This window comes from Helobdella robusta, assembly GCF_000326865.2.
Source record: "Helobdella robusta unplaced genomic scaffold HELROscaffold_16, whole genome shotgun sequence".
NCBI lineage: Eukaryota > Metazoa > Annelida > Clitellata > Rhynchobdellida > Glossiphoniidae > Helobdella > Helobdella robusta.
The window spans coordinates 2,010,294-2,035,051 of NW_008703893.1; the positions used below are offsets into that span (position 1 = coordinate 2,010,294).

Genomic DNA, 24,758 nt, shown 5'->3' on the forward strand with positions numbered 1-24,758 from the left:
TCTCCCGTGGCCTCTCTGGTACTTCAACTCCCTAAGACTCAACCCGATGTATGCCAATGGTGAATTTGTTCATCCCCACAAACTAACATACAACAACAATAACAGCAGTCATCATGTTAGTGTTATTGCTGTCATTATGTTAGTGTTATTGTTGTTATAGTTGTTGATAATGGCGATCATGATGATAATGTTGTTGTTTTTGCATGTTATTAATGTCTAGTTTTATCATAATTTTTGAACATGTGAAACAACAAACTACACGCACACGCACAGATACACACTTACACACATGCACAAACACATACACCACACATACACTCACAAACGCACGCACATTATCAACAACACAAATACAAGACAAACAAACAAACAAACACACACACAAACAACACAAAGAACTAAAAACATACGCAACAGTATTTTCCTCACCCATTACCAACAACTGCTCTTCCAACTACGGTTTTAAAAACAACACTGCCGTTCTATGACGTCAACAACAACAACAACAACAACAATAGCGAGAACAACATCAACGTAACTCAACAGCATCAACAACAACAACAACAACAAAACATACAATCTCCGATAGTAATGACTAGTTACAGCGCCCACAATAGCAGCAGCGCTAACAACTATAACAACAACGACAGTAACAACAACAACAACAACAATAATAATAATAACAATTACAGCAAAAACGAAACTTACACACCGGAAACGGATTCAAAAGTTCAAGGACGTTCAGATTACGTGGGTCAGGTCAGGGGTCACGCGATGAAAAGAAAAAAATATAATGATGCTGACTTGCTTAATGACGTCATCGACGACAACAACAACAACAACAACGATAACGATGACGACGACGAGGACGATGTTGTAGATGAAATTGGTGGCGCCGGTGGTGGCGTTAAACGCGGTGAAGATGAAACTCGTAATGATTGCAATGACGCAAAATCGGTGAGTAGATAATTTTTTTCCGGGTCTTCAATTTTTTAAATTTTTAAAAAATGCTCTGTCTTTTTTATATATCGCTCTTTATATCCATTTTTCAGAAATCTCTCGTCAATTCATCGTCAACGTCAGCAACAACAATGTCGACATCTTCGTCAATAACCAACAACAACACAGATTACAACAACAACAACAACACACAGCAACAACAAACCGTTCATAAAAAGAGTAACAGGAAAAGAACGGCCACAAAACTGATCATTAACTTAACTAACAATAACGTCATCACCACCAGCAGCAGCAGCAGCAACAACAACAACTCTGACAACAACAACAACAATGACAACACGGATACGGAAATGAACTCTGATGATGATGTAGCAAGCAGCAGCAACAACAAAAACAACAAAAAAAACGAAAACACTCACAACAATATTTACAACGACCACAACGCAAAAAAATGTGCAGACAACAATGAAACAAAGGAAAGCTCCGCGACATTTAATGACAACAACCACAAAACAACAATAAAAAACTTAAACGAACAAGATGACAGCAAGCACCACAGCATCAGTAACATCAACAATAACAATAATTCCAACGTTAACAAGAGTAACAATGACGTTGAACTAGTTAACGGCTTCAATTCATCGTCACAGCAGCAGCAACAGCAGCAAACAGAAATAAAGTTGCAGAGACCGTTGGGACTGTTGGCTCAACACGGCATGTCCATTAAATCAAACAACAACACTAGTAACAACAGCAGCAGCAACAACAACAGCAACAACAACAAACAACCAACCTACGACCCAACCACAGCATCTCTACCCCCACCGCCGTTTTATCATCCCAACTGTTTCCTCTTTCCCCCATTCGTTCACCAACACCCGCACAACACGTTCGCCACAAACTTCAACCATCCATCCCTTACAGTGCAACACCAACAACAGCTGGCTCAAGCAGTTGCTGCCTTTCAGCAACGACAGCAGCAACTACTCAACAGCAGCAGCCACGGCAGCAACAACAACAACAATAATAACAACAATAATAATAATAATGTTCCACAGTTCCCGCAATCACCGATGATGAAAAATTACAACTCGGAGCCACCCAGCCCTAAGAATGACGAAGACGACGACGACGACGATGATGACATGGCGGAAGATTTCTCCAAAAAAAGACGCGAATGTCTTGAATCGCCGCCATTTTGCTACCAAGATGGCGACGATTATTTCCGTTTCCGCCCGCAACAACAGCGCTACGCTAACAACAACAACAACAACAATAACAATAGCAGCAGCAACCACAACAACGACAACAACGATGACGACAAATACTCGTTGAACAACGATGCCGCAACGAACAATGACGACAACAACAGCAACGATGTGGACGGCCTGACGCTCATGGACAGACGTTTCATGCCTTCACCACTGACCACAAACGACTCGGCAACCAAACAGGAATTCGGAAGCGGAAGCAGCAGCGGTGGTGGGAAGGGTTCGCCACAAAATGGCGGTGGCGGTAGCCACCATTGGACATTTGAGGAGCAGTTTAAGCAGGTTGTTGTTAGCATCTCCTTATGTTTCGTATGTTGTTGTTTATGTTATTTTCATTATCGTTTGTTAGCATTGCAGCTTTACAATGCTTCCATACAATTTGTGTTGTTGTGAGGTTTATATTAGCTGATGTTTGCTTTTTATAACTGTGATGATTCAATTGTTAAGAAGACATTACGGTGATGAAAATAATGACAATAGTGATGATGATAACGACACCCTGATGATGACGATGATGAGGACGACGACGACGACGATGATGATTAGGACAATGACGAAGACATCTTAATAAAATTTAGTTGTATGAGATGTCATCCGAGCCGAAGAGGAAAGATTTTTTAGATGAATTGTTCGCATTCATGCAGAAGCGAGGTTCGTTGTCGTTGTTTTTGTTGTTGTTATTGTCGCCGGTGTTGTTGTTGTTTTTGTTGTTGTTGCTGTTGTTGATGTTGTTGTTGTTGAAGTTGTTGTTTTCGATGTTACTCTTAATGTCGTTTTAGTGCTTTTCTTATTCATTTTTCAATTTTTTGACTTATTTTGAGTTAATTGATGTGAACATCCTTGTTGATTTTACTGAATATAGTAATAATAAAATTATCGGCATTTAAAATTATGAAAAAATTATGAATGCTTTACAATAATGAATTAATTATGAATTATATGAATTATTATAACAAATTAAATATGAAAATTTAATGTGAATGAATTTTTTTAAAGTTGTAAAGCCACTGATAAAAAAATATTAAATCAAATATTGTTCATCAAAAAACTGCAAACAATTAACAAACAAAAAAAACACCAAACAACAACAAAAAATTACAACAACAACAAGAAACAGCCCTCATAACAACATCAACATGGAGATAAACACGAGGTCAAAGGTCACCTAGGTCTTACATAAGGGTCAATATGCTATTTCATTATCTATATAAATACATAGATAGATGGGTAGATAGATGGACTGACGAATAAAGGAATGAATAGATAGATAGACAAACAAAAAATGAATGTATCGATTGATGGATGGATGAATGCATGCATGTATGGAATTATGGATGAATGAATGCATGAATGGATGGATAGAAAAAGGACCGACAAATGAATAAAGGAGTGGATGAATACACCCGTAGTGTAGAAAGATAAAAAAATGGGAATGAAGCAAATAACTAAAAATAATGTTTCAAATTCTGCAGCTGCTACTACTACTGCGGCTGCTTCTACAACAACTACTACTACTTCCACTATTATTACTACTACTTCTGCTGCTGTTTCTACTAATGCTACTGTTGCTACTATCGCTATTACTACTTTTACTTTCCAACTAATACTAGTATAACCAAGATAAGATTTAAATTAAATCTGAAGAAATTAATTTCATAAGAATAACATATTTTTTATGCACATGCTAGTTTAACGTTTTAATGACTAAACCAAAGAAATGCACCGTGAATGATGTCAGTTTATGAACCAAATAATTTCAAATATCTCGAATCTAGAATCAAATAATACGTCTATCTTAGGCTTTAGTGTCAATCGCATGTATGCGAACAAACAAAATGATTAAATGATTGAAATACAATATTAAAAACTTCAGAAAGATACAAAACAAAAACAAAATTCAAGAAATTGATACCAAAAACTAAAAACATTATGCAAAATGATACAAAAATATTACACAGATTTTATACAATAAGATACAAACCTTATTCTATCATATCAAATGATACAATCGATGTCATACAAAAATGCAGGAAAAACGATATACAGATACAAAAGAAAAATACAAAAATAAAAATAAAAAACATACTGGCGACAAAATATACAAACAACAAAACATACAAAACACACAAGGCAAACGATATACAAATACAAAAGAAAAATACAAAAATAAAAAACATACTGGCGACAAAATATACAAACAATAAAACATACAAAACACACAAGGCAAAGAACTAATAATAAATTTATCAGTTGAATCGACCATCAAACCAACAATTCATTGCAGTCATCACATTATCGCCTGATTTCCCATAGGTAGCCTAACAAATCATATATCTATGTTGTTTGTATCTATGTTGTTTCATACATCCAGGCTTTTTATCTATGCTATATCCTCTTTTCTATATCTATGGTAAAATTTTGTGACAATTACATATCTACGTGCACGCATAATGAATGGACATTTGATTGTATAAGTTCGTGTTTTGTGTATATATACCTGTGTATGTATGAATTTGTGTGTGTATGTGTGCGTGCGTGCGTGTGTGAGTGTGCGAGTGTGTGTGTGTGGGGGGGGGGTGTGTATATGTATGCCAAATATTGCATATTGTTCTGATCATCATCGCCAAAATTATTTAATGTTAAAAACACACGCTAGTATGTGTACATTGACATAAAATTCAATTGAAGAATGTACGCACGCACGTACGCACACGCACGCAGACACACACACGCACGCACGCACACACGCGCGCATACAGACCCGCTACATATCTTAATGATAGATGGGTTTAAATATTTATTTAATAACTCCACTATAAAATCTGGATCGAGTTGCACATGTGTTAAACACATCGAAGCTCTTGTCAAGTCAGTTATCGTGAAGATAGTGATGATGATGATGATGATGATGATGATGGCGGTTTGATGATAATGATGATGATAATGATGATGATAATGATGATGATAATGATGATGATAATGATGATGATAATGATGATGATAATGATGATGATAATGATGATGATAATGATGATGATAATGATGATGATAATGATGATGATAATGATGATGATAATGATAATGATGATGATGATGATAATGATGATGATAATGATGATGATAATGATGATGATAATGATGATGATAATGATGATGATAATGATGATGATGGTAATGATGATGATGGTAATGATGACGATGATAGTGGTGTTTAGATGATTGATTTAGATGATTGTTTAGATGATGATGACAATAATGTAGGTGGTGATAATGACAATGTTAAAAATTAAAACAAAAATTATCAATACGTGTTTTAGTTATCTTTGATTTTTTATCGACTCGTCTAACATTCACTTTCCGTTATTGTTAACATCATTATTTTTCTTTGTGCGTGTCTCTTGTGTGTGTGTGTGTGTGCGTGTATGTGCGCGCGTGCGCGTGTATGTGTGTATTATCAGATGTCAAGATTAATACTGAACAAACAAATGTAAATAAAAACACGAAGACATGTTATAAGCATGTCTCTGTGGAAGCATGTCTGTGTATTTGCCTGTATGTATGTGTGTGTGTTTGGTTGTATATAGCTATGTATGTATGTATGTGTGTTTATATGTGTGTATGTGTATTTATTTGTAGATAGTGTGTATATAATCCTCACTTTTTGTATTTAATTTCTCACTTATTTGTTTAATTTTGTTTCACTGCCTTGCAAGGTGTCACAGTTTCTGCGTCTGTCAGATCCTGATTTTAAAAAATAATAATAAAAAAAAAGTATTTCTTTTAATATCAGATGAATATATATATATAAATATTTACGGATTGCCAGTAAATATTTTCCGAACACTTGAAAACCATTGATCTGGATGTATGTATGGGTATGTGTGTTTGTTTCTGTGTGCGTGTATGTGTGGTGTGTGCGTGTGTGTACGTGTGGTGTGTGTGTGTATTTGATTTTGCTAAGACCGTTTAAGCAAGGCAATGATGAAAATTCTAAAAATGGTGATGACGATGATGATAATAATTACGATTACAGTTGGGATAGCGATGGAAACGGTGAAGTGATGAGGATGATGATAATGGTGGTAATTAAAATGATGAAGGTTGTGGTGGTGATGAAGACGATGAAGATGATGGTGATGAAGACGACAACGACGACGATGACGTTTGTGATAAGCCTCATAAAAATTGGAGCTTAATTGCTCAACAAATTTAGGAATGGCAGTGGGGTAACTAATCTTTCTGATGTATAAAATGCAATAAAATAGTCTCACATCAAAACATAAAACATCTATTCATCCATCTACTTATCTATAGATCTATCTATCCATCCATCTATCTAACTTTCTATGTATCCATCTATCTATCCATGTATCCGTCTATCTATCCATGTGTCCGTCTATCTATCCACCCATCTTTTCCTTCATCCATCTATCTATTCGTGTATCAATCCATTCATCTATCTATCATACATCACTCTGCTGATCTCCATCATTGCGAAATCATCAGTGGTGGTATAATCACGATCACCATTTTATGTGATGATCATAATTTTTAGAACTTCATCATAATTACAATCATCATCAATCATCAACATTACCATCATTATCACTATCGTCGTCGTAATCATAGTAGTGATGATCGACATCACAGCCAGCTTGTTATGCTGCCGTCTAGACTGTAATTTAGAGACACCGAGAACATTGATGCTGGATGCGGTATTCTACGTAGACTTCTCTCTCTTTCTCTTTCTCTATCCCTCTCTCTCTCTTTCATTTCTTCTTTATTTTCTCTTTCATTCTTCCTATATTCGCTTTTTCACTTTTCATTTTTATGTTTGTCTTAGTTTTTCTTTTATAGTCTCTTTTTTTCTCTCTTTCTCTTTTACCTATTTCTCTTTCTTTTTGTCTTCCTTTCCCTCCCTCTCTTTCTCTCTCTCTCTCAATCCTACTCCTTGTTATCTCGTCGGCATACACGCACACATACATTATCAAAGCTGTTTAATAAAATAGAATAGCCATAATAATAATAAAACGTCAATAAAAGCAATGTTAAAAATGAGCAAGCTGGTAATAAAGAAATAAAAATAATAATAATAATAATAAAATAATAATAATAATAATTTGTAGAAAAATGTGTATAATTTTTATTGTTAAATTTTTTGATTGAAGTTAATTGAAGAAAATAGAAGTAAAAAGTGTATATATATGTATATAAATAAATATATATATATATATTTCAAAAATTCAACACTACTTTCAACATTGTTCAACTTTTTCATATTTCTTTTTAATTTATTAATTTCCGAGAAATTAGACATTTTATTGTTTTTTTTTAAATTTTTATTAAATAAATTTGCAAATAGCTATTTCGAGTTATAAATAACTCATCTTCAGTGCATTATATATAAGGTATGTAAGATATTTGATATAAAGGAACAAGTAATTATTAATTTATATAAATTATTTAATTAAAACAGAAAACCAATAAAGTAAATTTAATAACTATAAACAATATAAAACGCGATTTTTAAAATTTTTAAAATTTTTAACGGCAAGATTGGCATAATAAAATATATATATATATATATATATATTTTATTAAATTTGTATGACCACTCTGCGTTCAATATATATATATATATATATATATATATATATATATATATATATATATATATATATATGTGTGTGTGTTTGTGTGTGGTGTGTTTTTGTCTGTGTGTGTGTGTGTTTGTGTGATAGAAGATAAGAAAGAGAGAGAATGAGAAAAAAATAAATTTTTATAACTTTAATGAAATGTTTTAACATTAGCTAATCAAATTATCATATTATTTGGTAAGAAAAATTAATAAAACACTGATCTTATAGATGATGATGGTGGTGATGTTGTTATTTTTGTTTATGATGATGATGATGAGGATGATGACGACGACGATGATGATGATGGCAATATTTTTCTCAATTTTATTCCAGCTTCGTCTCCAAGTTTATTAAAAAAATAATAAAAACCCTTCCTGACTTTTGAGTCAAAAAATCACTAGAAATTTACAAATCATCATCATCACCAACATCATCACTATCATCATCACCACCATCATCATCATCATCATTATCATCACCCTCATTTTCATTAGCATCATCATCAGGATCAACTCCTCCTCCTTCTTCCCCGGCAGTATGTATTTTTATCTTTAACACGAGGCTTGTTAATTGGGCGTATTTATACACTTGAAAACATCACAAACACATATATGAATATACATACATACATATATATATATATATATATATATATATATATATACATATATATATACTAAATATATATATATATGTGATTATATATGTGTGTATGTATATATTTATGTATGTATTTATACACAAAATCATACAATCTTTATACAAAGCGTATATTGATGTAATCTATCTTTCAGAAGTGAGTAACAATATGCATCAAATATATACATATGTATACAAAGAATGTAATACAATATATACCATAAACAATAGGTCTAGGTATATGTATATATACATGCATACATACGAAACGAAACGAAACGAAATTTTATTTGCTTCTCAAAATTAAAACATACATAGATACATACATGAATACATACGTGCACATACAAATACATACATATATACATACATACATGCATACATACATGCACATACACATACACATACATACATATATACATATATACATATATACATAAATACATATAAACAAACAAACATACATACAAACATACATACAAACATACATACATACAAACGCAATACGATTTAGATACGCCCATAAATAATGAGAGATTGTTCATATCAAATGCACACACATACACACACACACACGCGCACGCACGCACGAACACACACAGTACACACACACATGCACACACACACACACGCACGCACGAACACACACACCACACACACACGGCATTAAGAAGATGTTTGACTGAAGAAGCGAAAATTTTGTAGCTAGTTTTATATATGGTTATTTACTTATAGGTGTGTGTTTTGGTGTGTATTTTGGTGTGTTTGTGTGTTGTATATGTGTTCCATATACATTCATAATGTTTTTAAAAAGATTTTTGAAATTAGAATATGAACATTTACCTACTTATTAATTCTCAAAAAAAATATTCACACACCTACACACGCACACGCACACGCACACACAAACTTGCACAATTATACATACACATACACACACTTATACATACACATACACACAGAAACAAAAAAGGAGACATAAATATAAACATACATGCAATCGTTCGATAGGTAAGACGTCGATAAGGAATAACATGGAATCATTATAAGTGATGCAGTATATATAAAAAGCTGCTTGTCTATAAATGCATAATATATAAATAGTTGAAGAGAGAGGGAGAGAGAGAGAAAGAGAAAGAAAGAAAAAGAGAGAGAGGGAGAAGGAGAAACAGAAAGAAAAAGATAAAAGATAAAAAAATATAGAAAAAAGAATGCAAGAGAGAGAGAGAGAGAGAGAGAGAGAGAGAGAGAGAGAGAGAGAGAGAGAAATGCAAGTAGTGAAAAAATTAAAAGAAAGAGATGTGTGCGTGTGTTTGTATATCTATGTCTGTGTGTATGTATGTGTGTGTGCGTGTGTATTTATGTGTGTGTGTGCGTGTGTTTAATAAAGTGTGATGAATTCAATAAGGTTGTGAGAGGTGCATGATAATCACTACCTAGCTCCTTAGATGTTGGATGTTGTTGACTGAATAGATACATTTACAAAAACAGAGCCTTCGACTTAAGCAAAACTAATCTATATTGTATATCAAAGTTTGTTATAAAGAGGTACGTTATATCGGAGTGTATCGTGTGTTGCACGCGTGGAAGCTAGAAGGATAGTACTGGATTAGGTGCAGAAGGTAAAATTGAATTCTTAATAACCAAATGTGTTTTATAACCGTGAAATTCTTATAACGAAGTTCAAACCTTAACGTTGTTAAATGTTAAATTATGTAGCCATGCTGCAATAACTCCCAAGTTTATATCTGTATGTCCGTCTATGTGTGTGTGTGTGTGTGTGTGTGTGTGTGTGTGTGTGTGTGTGTGTGTACAGACAGACGTACAAATACGGATACACATACATACAAGTGACAAACACACCCACACAAACACACACACATACACACATACATATATATAAGCATATGCATATTAAATGCATATGCATTCGTTCTTAGAAAAGTATTTAAAAAAATCAATTGATAAGCCCGTACATTTATGCACATGTATTGTACATATGCATTCACATAACATACAGATACAACGAACATACACGTGCAAACAAACACACACACACACACGTACGTGCATGCATACACGTACAATCACACACACACACACGTACGTGCATGCATTCACGTACAATCACACACACACACACACACACGTACGTGCATGCATACACGTACAATCACACACACACACACACGTACGTGCATGCATACACGTACAATCACACACACACACACACACGTACGTGCATGCATACACGTACAATCACACACACACACACACATAAGATGAGTGCTTTTATTAGGGAATCGTCACGTCATTAAGACGACTCGACACATAATAAGGCAACATTAAATTCAAATAACCAAAGCACACAGACAACTGCACAATACAAACATACAAACACACATACATAAATACATACATACATACATACGTGTACATACATAAATACATACATACGTACGTACGTACATACATACATACATACATACATACATACATACATACATACATACATACATACATACATACATACATACATACATACATACATACATACATACATACATACATACATACATACATACATACATACATACATACATACATACATACATACATACATACATACATACATACATACATACATTGTTGAAAGTTTTAGAAATTAATTGTTTGAATAATTGATTGAATCGATGAATAATTGAATGATTGATTGGTCAAAAAGTTATTTTGCTTATTAATTGATTGATTAATTGATAAATGTTTGTGTTATTAATTGTTAGCATGAACATTTAAACTAAATGCAGATTACAAAATTGGATAAATGAATAACTGATTGACTGAATGAGTGAGTTACAGAATGAATGAATGAACGAACGGAAGAACGAACTAATGGATAAACAAACGGATGAATAAATGAATGAATGATTGAATGTTTGGTGATACCAATCTCTTCTTTCTTCCCGGGCAATTTTTCAAATATCAATTTCCAGCTCAGCGCGTGTGTTTAACACATTTAAACCTACACGATACTTATGAATATAAACATTTACATATACATATATACATTTCTGTATGCACGCACACACACACACGCACACAAACAAACAAACACATACACACATACAAATATACATACAGCGCAAAAGATGGCCAGCTGTCTGGAGTGCAACACTTATGAAATGCCATTACCGACATGTTATGTGCAAATACGAATGAATAAATAATTGGAGAAATAAACTTTAATTAAGGGTTTATGTTTGCTTGGCATTCTATAGTATTGTATAATTCTCTCCCTCTTTCTCTCTCTTTCTCTCTCTCTCTCTTTCTCTATCTATCTATCTATCTATCTATCTATCTATCTATCTATCTAACTTTCTCTTTTTCTTTTTCGCATCGAAAAATCCTTGTTTTGAGATTGTACCGCTTCCATTCACGCACACATATCATTCATCTATGTGAATTCGCATCTCACGTGAATGCTGGCCTATGGTATTTTTGTTTATCCATGCTATAATCTTATTTATAAAGAAAAAAACTATCGTTACTGATAAAAAAACTTGTGTATTTGTGTGTGTGTGTTTATGTGTGAGTGGGTGTGTGTATACATCTGTGTTTGTGTGTGTGGATGTGTGTGTGTATGCATCTGTGTTTGTGTGCGTGTGTATGTATCTGTATGTGAGTGAGTGTGTGGTATGTACAAAACGCGCGCACGCACGCACACAACACGCACGTAACGTAGCCACACACGAGCGCGCTTTATATAATACGCATATACATTTAAATTTGCAAGACGTGTTTTCATTGGCTGGCCGGGCTGTTCACGTGCCAAATCGCTCGATTCTTAATGGTCGTTTAATTTGACTTTACTGCACATGCGTACTTCGAGAGCAGAGATGAAGATGAAGAAGATGAGGAGGCTGCAGAGGATGTGATGATGAGGATGAAGATGAATATTATAACGATGACTATGGTAATGAATATTTTTACGGTTAATTGAAAGTATCTATATTATCTAATGATTGAAAGTATCTATAATATTCAATGATTGAAAGTATCTCTATCATCAAATGATTGAAAGTATCTATATTATCTAATGATTGAAAGTATCTATATTATCCAATGATTGAAAGTATCTATATTATCAAATGATTGAAAGTATCTATAATATCAAATGATTGAAAGTATCTACACTGTATTTTATCCAATGATTGAAAGTATCTTAATAAACAGATATTAATGTTAGTAATAGTAATTATGGCAGTATCAACAACAGTAGTAGCAGTTGTTGCATAAGCAGCAACGGTAGTAGCAGTAGTAGCAGCAGCGGTGGTAGTTGTAAAAACGGCCTCAGTAGTAGTAGCAGCAGCGGTACTAGTAATGATGGTAGTAGTAGCATTTGAAATAGCAATTGTTTACTATTTGGCTCGCCTGTTGGCTATTATTCGATTAAAAGTGGTCATCTGTGGCTCTTTATTATTCATTCCACTCAATGCATTTATACGCACCTCCCGCTTCTACCTGTCTCACCACCACCATGATAATGATGATGATGGTGGTGGAGGCGTTGGTGGTGGCGTTGGTGCTGGTGGTGGTGATGGTGGTAGGGGTGGTAAAGACGATGGCGATTGTGACGACGATCAACAAAAATATCATAAAAATTACATTAAAAATTAATTGAATACCGAATTAAATAAAATGCAACAAGTAACAACAATAACAATTACTAAAAGATTAGCAGCTAAAACTACAGCTACGAAAAAAGCAGCAGCTACAATAGCTACTGAAGTAGCAGGAGCTACAACATCAACTACAACAGCAGCTACTGAAGTAATAGCAGTTAGCAGCTGGTCAACAAATTGCGACGCAGGCATGCACGTGTGAATTCAATTTATTCTCTCTACAAATATGACGCCATTAGTCTGTATATAAAGCACGCATATTTAAATACGTGTATTTCATCTGTGTGGTTTTTTTTCCTCCGTATTTTTGCGTACGTTCCTCTCTTTAGTTCGAGGTCCTTTTGAGGTATTTTTGGTGTATTTTCAAATATTTTCAAAAGTTTTTTTTTTCAAACGTTTTATTATTCATATTACAATTTTTTCAAAACTACCTTTGTGATTATTTTTTTTTTACTACTTGAATTTTTCTCATCTCGGTTACTCTTTCTCTCTCTCTCTCTCTCTCTCTCTCTTTTTCTCTCTCTCTTTTTCTTACTTTTTAATTGCCCTTTTTACAATTGTCCAGTTTATCATAATTTTTTCCTTTATTTCTCACTTTCTTCTATTTGCCGCTTTTCATTTATCTACGTCATTAATGACGAAACGGAGTTAAGATGACGACGACGATGATGATGATGACAATGATGATAATTCAACTGCGGTTATTATGCTCACAACGATGATGATGATGATGATGTAAAAGGAAGATGACGATGATAATAGAAACAACAACATCGATGATGATGATAGCGATGATGATGATGATGACAATGGCGATGAAGATGACGACGACGATGATGGCAGTGCTGATGATGATTCTGGGAAAAATTGTTTGCGGTAATAGTTATAATTAGTGGAGGTGAGATTGTTTTTATTAAGCGCTACATGAAGAACAACAACATAATTGGATGACAAGTTTCGTACTACCACAATGTCATGCAATTTTTACATGGACAAATAATGTGTCTGTTGTCTTTGCTGTTGTTGTCATTGTTGTTGCCTTTGTTGTAGTTATGTGTTCTTTGTTGTTGTTGTTGTTATTGTTATTCTTGTTGTTGTTATGTGATTATTGTTGTTGTTGTCTTTTTATTGTTTTTATGTGTTCTTTGTTATTGTTGTGTATTCTTTGCTGCTGTGTTTTTTTGTTGTTGTTATTTTTATTGTTGTTGTTGTAAAATGATGGCATGCAGTTGTTGTTTTTTGTTTTTTGAAAAACATACGCCAAAAATTAATTAACATAAAAGCGTCTGAAAAACAAACATAATGAATAATATATATATATATATATATATATATTTATATGTTTAAGAATATATATATATAATATGTATTTAGAGTTATATATGTATCTATATATATTATATGTATATAGAGTTATATATGTATATATTCGTTGTCTCATATATGTATTGTATTGTATATTTATTTGTATGCGTATATACGCAATGAATTATATACATATACATAATTCACATCTGATATATATATATATATATATATATATATAAGAGAGATAAATGATGTGTTGTTGTTGACTTGTATGCAACACTCCGGTCTACAGCATGGCGAAGTGATGAATGTATTGTCGTTTTTCATCCAACTTCCATTACACCATTGAAGTTGTTGTCGTGTTTATTGTGTGTGTGTGGTGTGTGTGTGTATCTGTGTTTGTGTGTGTGTGTTTGTTTGTGTGTGTGTGTTTGTATGTCTGTGTAGAGTGTGTGTGTGTGGATGTGTTGGTGTTTTTTGTGGTGTTTGATGGTTTTGGACGGTGTATTTGTTGTGTTTGTGTGTGTGTGTGTGGCGTCGTTTTGGTGTGTATATTCTGACTATCCTTAAATTTTGTAGAATCAACGTTAAAGTTGTTGTATTAATGTGTGTGCGTGCGTGTGTGCGTGTGCGTGTGTTTGCGTGTGCGTGTGTTTGCGCGTGCGTGTGTATATCTATCAGATGGCCAGACGTTAATGTGAGATGATTAATTTGTGCTACGGTTGTCAGTATCGCTATCAACATGAGAGTATCACTACCATCATAGTCATCGTTATCCTGATATCATCTGTATCCTGATATCAACGATATCTTATTCTTATTACCATCATAATTACCGAAACATTATTTTTGTTTATCATCGGGTCATCAGTTTCGATCAGACAATTGCTGATAGGACATTACATTGTATATTACTTTTTTATTATTTATTATTATTATTATAATATTTATTAATATTATTAAATATTATTTTTATTATTTATAAATATTATTATAAATATTATTACCGATTAATGACAATTAATATTATTAGTAATTGAAAATATTAATCACAGTTTTCATAATTTTTATACATTCATAAGAAAGTCTTCTGATTTTCATTTAAAATAAATTTTCGCCATTTCTTAGTTAACAGAGAGGAAAAAAAACATGACATGATAAATGGCACAAGTGCACACACACCTTCAAACCATCCCATTGTGTGTATGTGTGTGTGTGTTTGTGTGTGTTTGTGTGTGTGTGTTTGTGGGTATATATATATACATATGTGTATAGGAGAATATAGGGTACACACATTCATACATACAAACATCCACATCATACACACATATACAAACAGACGCACAAAAACAAGCACTCGCATACGCACACAGACGCATAGAAATACAGCACATTCTATAATGATTTCAGAGGCAGAATCATGAAAAAAGCACCAGCAGACTAACAAACCTACCACGCCGGCGTCACACACACGCACACACACACACATACACACACAACATCGTCTACAGAATTTTCCATAAAGAGAAAGACGGAAATTGAAATATTAGTTATACCAAGGAATTCGTGATGTCTCCATTCACGAACAAACAAAGGCGTACACGCACACACTCACGTACACACGCACACACACATACACACGCACACACACACACACAAACATACCCACCAACATACGTACGCACGCCGCGAATAATATCAAATATACTTTTTGAAACGTGATAAAAAATTAATAAAGTAAAATAAGAACGAATGAATGAAAGAGAGAATGAAAGAATTAATGAATAAATGAATGAATGAAGAAATGTTAATGAGAGGAAAAAATGAATGAATGAAGTTAAATGGACTTTCCATCATGGAGACAAGCGTTATGTTTTGATGTAAAGATTTATTGAGGTCGTCGGAAGTGACGTCATCAGACAATTATCACGTGACGCTCTTGTCACTGATACAACTGTTGCTGCTGCTGTTGTTGTTATTGCTACTGTATTTGTTGTTGTTGTTGTTTTCGTTGTTGTTGTTGAGGATGATGTTAATGTTGATGATATTTTTCATAAGGATGGGTTGCTGTTTTGAATGTCACGATATTGTTGTCCTTATTAGTTGTTCCTTAAAATTTGTTCAAGTGAATGTTTAAAAACGTCAAACAAATAACATATAGCTAAATAAAATTATGAAAAAGTTGAATTAATCAATTCTCAATTTGAATCAAACGAGTTATATAAAAAATTTATTGTTAACGATATTGATATTACCTTACTTACATAGGCAGCTACTGTCTACACCTTTCTATATATTCCCACACGAAACTATGTTAATGTCGGTGTTGAATGATATTATAAATTACTTTTTTTGCAAAATATCTAAAACATTTCAAAAAACAAAACGCCTCTTTCGAATTTGGCGTTATCTATCTTAGAAATGAAAGTTTCAGCATTATTCGTGCTATTCAGTTCTATTGTTGCTATGTTTCAGCTTTAAATTCGGGATTTTGTTCTTTGGATCGTTGCAGTTGCAGCAGTAGTCGTAGTAGTAGCAGTAGTAGTAACAGTAGTAGAAGTAGTAGCTCCTGTAGCTGTTACAACTGGATTTGGTTAGTAGAATTAGTATCAGCCACAGCAGGAGTAGTGTTATTTGTATTTGAAATAGCAAAAGTAATAGTTGTTGCTGTTGTTGTTTTTGCTGTTGTAGTTGTTGTAAGCACTTGTGTCCGCACTTAATTTTCGCTTCGTTTCAATAAAAGTTTGAAAGTTTATAAACTTTGAAGCAAGTGAGCGAGATAGAGAGAGAAAGAGAGAGAGGGAGGGAGAAGTTGGGAGAACTTCATTCAAAGAGCTTGTTATGTTATCATCATCACATATCACAAATAGATACAACTAGTCTTGCTTCTGATCTTTAGAAAGTATGCACCTAGCAAGACATACATCTCGGAGTATAGCTTTCTGAAGTGCATCCGTTATTATTTACATTGGAAGGAAACATATCGTATGTTTAAAAATACAAAAGAATTGAAAATACAAATATATACACGAATACAAACATCAAAACATACAAACAGGCACACACACATACATATATAAATATATACAAACATACGTATATTCACACATACTCACACTTACATACACCCAAAAAAACAGACAAACATACTACCTCGTCCTACACATTACATTGTCCACAGAGACACCCACATAAATCTCAATAACATGAGCTCTGAATTTTGATAGCGATAGTAGTAGTAGTAGTAGTAGTAGTAATTGTAGTAATAGTAGTAGCAGCAATTGTAGTAATAATAGTAATAGTATTAGTAGTACAAATTTTAGTAATAGTAGTAGTAGTAGCAATAGTAGTAGTAGTAGTAAGAATTGTAATAATAGTAGTAGTTGAAGTAGTAGTGGTAGTAGTAGTAGTAGTAGTAGTAGTAGTAGTAGTAATAGTAGTAACAGTTCTAGTTATAGTAATAGTAGTACCCATCGAGCACATTGGTACTAATTAAAATTGCAGATGAAGAACGTAACTGCAGCAGCAGCAGTTGCATTAGATGTAATACTTGCAGCATAATAATTAGAAGTAGTAGTAGTATTTGAACTGGTAACTGGTAAAATCTAGAGATATACACCGAATGATGAATGTAGCGAATAGTTGAATAGTTTGACTATTCGGTCGAAGCAGAAGACCAAAAAACCCTCAATTTTCAAAAAAGAAATTAATTTTTTAGATTGAAAAACAAGCTATTAAAAAAACTGTAGACAATTCATGTCTATAAAGTCAATTTTTACCCAAACGACATTCAACCTCTTGCTCGGAGTCAGATGTTTCAAAAGCTATGATGGCCAAAAGACATTTTTCGCTAATGATATTAATCAACGATATTGTTCTGAGATTTCAACGAAATGATTGGCTAACCGAAGTTTCAATAATCAGCTATAGTAATTATAGTAGTGGTAGTAATCTTATTTAAGCTATTAGAAATGTAACAGTAGTCATAGTGGATAAACTTTGAATTAAGAAAACAAAAAGAGAAAATTTTTAGTTGAAGATTGTGCTTAAATAAGATAATGACATAAAACAAAAGCCAAGTAAATATAGCTAAATGCATTTGATACATTATCAACATACAAAGGCATGATATTAACACAGGCATGTCAACAGGGCATAAACTGAAAAGCATTAAATAACAATAAAATTTTTCGGAAAAACAACAGTGTAATAAACAAATAACCAGAAATACCATCACACACACATACACACACAAACACAACAACAACAACCCAAAAGCTCGGAAATATCAAACGCTAACAACATCAACATTAACGACAACAAAACTTCACAACCAACAACAAAAGATACAAACACACATATGTAAGCCAACAACAGCTAAAGCAACAACAACAGACAAACAAACAAAAAACAACAGCAAATAAAGATAGATATATATGGTTCGGTGTGATGTAATTTCAACTTTAATAGGCCAGGCGAGGCAGACAAATGAATGAATAAATTGAGTGAGGGATGGATGTTGCTGGTGTTGCAGTTGCTGTTGCTGCTGCTGCAAATGTTGTGGCTGCTGTTGTCGCTACTGCAAATGTTGTTGCTGTTGTTGTTGTTTGTTTTAATGTATTTTGGACAGTAACGTGATTGACGAAAGTTGCAAATAATTAAATGTTAAATCAAAAACAACCGACTGTGATGAAAATATGAATTTAAAAAATGTATAAAAAAACCACAACAAAGGAAAAAAAGATGATATAGAGGGAGAGAGGGAAAGCGAGAAAGAAAGAAAGAAAGAAAGAGAATTAGAAAGAGAGAGAGAAAGAAAAACTATAAAGGAATGGAATGGATGGATATGCAGTAATACGAATTGACCTTAACATATTCAAGTCATGCAGTCTGATTTCTGTTGATTAAGCTGGACGTGGACCTTACTGAATGATTCTACGATGCGTCATTGCAGATGTATGTGTGTGTGTGCTTGTATGTGTGTGTTTGTATGTGTGTGTGTGCGTGTTTGTATGTGTGCGTGTACGTGTATGTGAGTGTGTGCTTGTATGTCTGTGTGTGTGTTTGTGTGTGTGTGTCTATGCTTGTGTGTGTGTGTGTGTTTGTGCGTGTGAATAAATAGTTCATGTGCATGTAGTGTATGCATTTGTATGTATTTCCTTCATGTATCATGGGTTTTATAGGTTTGCTTACCGAATTTTACGATAGCACTTTTTGTATGTTAATGTTGTTGGTCCGTTGTTTATGTATGTTTTGTATGTTTGTTTGTTTGTTTGTTTGTATGTGTTTATATGCTGGCTCGGCGATGGTATTGTACTTTTATATCTTGTATGTTTTTTTATGTATCATATTGTTTGTCACAGCGAGTTATGTGTTCTGTATGTGATGCTTCATTTCTTGTATAGCATGGTATTGACATTTTTGGCTATCGCATTATAGAAAACAAACCTTTGATACATGATAAAATTCATCAACGATCAATATACATACATATATCATATACACATAGCAAAGATTTTAAACAGTTCTTCTGTATTTGTCAAATTTAAACGACATTCATGAACAGTGCTTTTTATTAAATGTCAAGAAATTCATCCTGTTACAGTCAAATATACAAACAAATACCAACAAACACACACACACGTATAGAACTGTTACTACTACTACTTGAATAAAAAAAAAGTACATACATTCACACAATTCCTAAATAAAAATTTATTTTATAAAAAAAATATAATTCCAACAAAAAACAAAAAATTTTCCCAAAGGCACTCCGGTAAATCGTATCCCAATCATGGCCAAGCAGACGCTGGATTTGTACGAGCTGTTCAGGTTGGTCGTATCGAAGGGCGGTCTGGTTGAAGTTATCAATAAAAAACTTTGGAGAGAAATTACTAAGGGTTGGTTTTGTATGTTTTTCTATGTATTTTGTATGTTTTTGCAAGTATTTTGCATGTATTGAATGTATTTTGTACGTATTGTGGATGTATTTTGTGTGTATTGTATGTAATAGATATTTATTTCGAAGTATGTACAAGTACATGTGATGTTTTTGTATAAGGTTTTGTTTGTTAGTATTTCTATTTTTATTGTTATCCTCCTTTAAATAAAATACAATATACAGAAATTGATTTTTGTTTTTATTCTTAGAAATGTTTAATAAATGAATTAATTTAAAAACTGAGGAATAATGAATTTATTCGAAAGGTCTCAATTTACCATCATCAATCACGAGCGCTGCTTTCACTCTAAGAACCCAGTGAGTTGATGTTGTTGTTGTTGATGATGTTGTAGATGGTGTTGTTGTTGTTGATATTGTTGATGTTGATGTTGTTGAAGCAGTTTGGTGATGCTTTGTTTTTAATGTTGGTTTTGTTGTTGTTGTTGATGATGAGGTTTTTTGTTGGTGTAGTTTGTTGATATTGTTGTTGTTGTAGTTTGTTGATGTTGTTGTTGATGTAATCTGTTGATGTTGTTGCTATTGCTGATTATGTTGTTTGTCAATGATGTGACATAGATATTTCAGACAAAGATGATGATTTCGCTTAAACACACGTATATGTATATTCATTCCCATAAATCAATGTATATCAATCGTATATATACAATGTATATACACCCACACATACATACATACACACACACATACACACACACATACATACATACATACACGCACACGCGCGCACAGGCGCGCACAGAAACACGAAGGACTAATTATCAACGCCAGTATAACAAAGGAATTTATTAATCTTTAGGGATCAATTGAATATGGCTTGATTGGCTGATTTGTTGACTGCGTGACTTGTTGTTGATGTTGTTGTTGTCGGTGCGTTTGTTGTTGCTGCTGTAGCTGCAGTGGTAGTAGTAGTAGTAGATAGGTAGGTAGTAGTAGTAGTAGAAGTAGTAGTGTAGTAGTAGTGGTAGTAGTAGTAGTTGTTGTTGTTGTAGTAATAGCCTTCTTAGTAGTAGCAGTAGTAGTAGTAGTAACATTGTAAATGTCTTTTGAAATGTAAGAATGTTTTCTTTGTTTAATAGCTTTTCTTATCGACAATAACTTTGTGTTGTTTTTTTAGCAGCAGCAGCAGTAGCGGCAGCAGCAGCAGCAGCAGTAGTAGTAGTAGCACAGTAGTATTTCATAGTATTTAGTAAATTTTCGTTAAAATGTTCATAAATAATGTAGATAGTATTGTTTATATTTGGCATTATTACGAAGGTTTTTCTAAGAATAATTTTTTGCCATAAATCTCTCCCTCTCTCTCTCTCTCTCTCTCTCTCTCTCTCTCTTTCTCTCTCTCTCTCTCTCTTTCTCTCTCTCTTTCTCTCTCTCCCTCTCTTTATAGAGGACTATTTATATATGATGTATTGTAATCATCGTCATTGTCATCCTCACCGTCTTCATCATCATCATCGTCTTCATCATCATCATCGTCTTAATCATCGAAACTGTCGCATTTTTTGTATTAGCATTATTACAGCTTTCGTTATTTGTCAAATTTTTACAAATTCGTTCATGTTATTCTGTGTGCATACGTGCATGTGGGTGTGTGTGTGTGCGTGCGTGTGTGTGTGTGTGCGTGCGTGTGTACGTGTATGTTTTATTATATTATTGTCATCTTCTTCATCATTATGTCCTTATGTCATCATCATCGCCGTTACAAATTCTAGACCTTAATCATATTTATAATCACATCATTATCCTAAATCAGTGATGCCACAATTTTCGCAACAGTTTTGGCTGTAATAAATTATCATATCTTCTCATATCATTACATCGTAGGGTGATATATATCATTAATATCATCTCAAATTGTCATGTCATCCTTTGTGATAGTATCCTAATGTGATATATTAACATCATTTCACATATCCTAATGTGATATATTAACATCATTTCACATATCATAATGATGGTATCCTAAATAAAATATATAACATTAACATCCCTTCAGCATTGCCATATCATCCGCATCGTACTAGTGGTATCCTAATATGATATACATCATTAAAATCACTTCAGCATTGTCATATCATCATTATTATAATGATGGTATCCTAATGTGATACATATCATTAGCGTCACTTCATAACAGCAATATCATCATCATCATTATCATAGTGATGATATCTTAATATGATATAAATAACATAATTACAACATTGTCATTGTCGTTATCATTATGACGGTCATTGTTTATCATCATCGTCTTTCTCGTCGTCGTCATCATCATCGTCATCATCATCATCATCGTCATCATCGTCCTCATCATCTTCATCATCGTCCCCATCATCTTCATCATCGTCCTCATCATCTTCATCATCGTCCCCATCATCTTCATCATCGTCCTCATCATCATCGTCATCATGACGACAATTGATGACCATAGGTCGGTCATTTCTTGGTAGAAGTTAATTATCTTTGTAATTCACTTTTAATCCAGTGGCCGATCCCGTTGTCTCCATGTTTGCATGCTAGGGAGGAGACAATCTTTACGACGAGTCGTCTGCGCTTGTCATGCGCAAATCTACTTTTCCGTGTGTGTCTGTGTGTGTGTGTCTGTGTGTGCGTGTGTGTGTATAGATGTTTGTGTGCGTGTGTGTTTGTGTGCGTGCATTGTGTGCACATGTAAAACGTGCACAACCTTCATATAAGTAAATAGTTTGTTGTGTGTGCGGTGTGTACATTTTTTGGATAATTGCGTATATACGGTTAAGAGAGTCAAATAGAGAGAGAGAGAGAGAGAGAGAGAGAGAGAGAGAGAGAGAGAGAGAGAGAGAGAGAACGAGATACAGCAGGAAATGAAGAGAGAGAGAGAACGAGATGCAGCAAGAAATGAAGAATATGGAAATGTTATACGGCATATACATACTCCTACAAAAATGATGATGACGTTAGTGAAAATAAAAGCGGAAACGGAAGTATAAATGAGCGAATGAGCGACATGGATTAACAAAGATACAGAATAAGCCACGATAATTCGTTTGAAAATTTATCTTTTGTAATTTTCAAGATAACAATTATATTCTTTTTTTCCTTCCTTTCTTTCTACTTCTTTTTTTCTAAAATTTTCCTTCAAGTAATTAAAAACCATTTTAAAAAACGCTTTATAAATGTTCTGATAACACACACGCATACACACACGCATACACATACACACACACACACATACACACACACACACACACACACACACACATACACACACATACACAAATGACGATGACGACAACGATGATGAGTACTACAGTACTACTGCGATGTCGATGAACTGCAAACATATGGTTCGTGACCTTTTGACCTCAGAGGTCACGTAATGTATGTTTCCATGTTGCTGGTCCAGTCGACTGGATTGGAGTGTGTGTGTGTTTGCGTGTGTTTTACTTTGTTCGTCTTCTTATTTGTTTGAGTTTTTCTGGTTTTTGTTTCAATTTTTGTTTCATCTGTTTGTCTTTGAATATTTTTTCATGAAAATAATAATATTTTTTTGACGTAATTAATTAACTAATTAATTTATTCATTTAATTATATTTTAAACTTCTAAACATTTCATATTAATTATTACATCACGAATGATGCGAAATTCTCCATAATACGTGGCAGCCGTGTTGTCATTTAATATCTACCTCATTCGAAATCACGCCAAACCAACAACGTCACTTAATGTACAATTGAAATAATGTACAACAAATAATTCGACAGCAACTAGAAACTTTCATTTTTTCAAATTTTCGTAATCATCTCCAGTTTCTCCATCATTTTACTTTTGTCTTCCACGCAAATCACCATCGCCATCATAGGTACATGAAGTACTTGTACCCATTCGAGTGCGAGAAGATGAAACTGAGTACCCTCTCTGAACTCCAATCCGCCATCGACGGGAACAGGCGGGAAGGACGCCGACCAGGCTACGGATACGACTTTTCCCCCATCCCCACAATCCTGCACACCCCCCCAAATCCTCACCACCCCCTCAGTGGCACGCCCCTGAGACCCATTATGAGACCCCCGACCGGGTTTTCTGGTAAAGGTGGATGTTAGTCGGATTTTTAATTTAAAATGTTTGTATTGTTGTATGTTGGTGTTGTATGCTGTCATTGTTGTTCGTTGTTATTGTGTTGTTGTTGTTGTTCGTTGTAATTGTGTTGTTGTTGTTGTTGGTGTTGTGGTTTGTTGTAATTGCGTTGTTGTTGTTTTACGTTGATGTTCTATATCTTTGTCGTTGTTGATGATAATCGTCTTGTTGTTAATAATAATAATG

At 33.7% G+C, this 24,758-nt stretch overlaps 1 protein-coding gene across 1 annotated transcript; it reads left to right on the forward strand.

The window, feature by feature from the left end:
• Positions 1–2,486: 2,486 nt before the first annotated feature.
• On the forward strand, positions 2,487–24,412 carry HELRODRAFT_122964 (hypothetical protein; the record flags this gene model as incomplete). The annotated part of the gene is made up of 5 exons (XM_009015560.1): positions 2,487–2,519; positions 2,810–2,882; positions 20,268–20,399; positions 20,707–20,758; positions 24,298–24,412. Coding segments are annotated over 5 exons (405 nt in total), but the record flags the coding sequence as incomplete, so codon positions are not given.
• Positions 24,413–24,758: the final 346 nt, after the last annotated feature.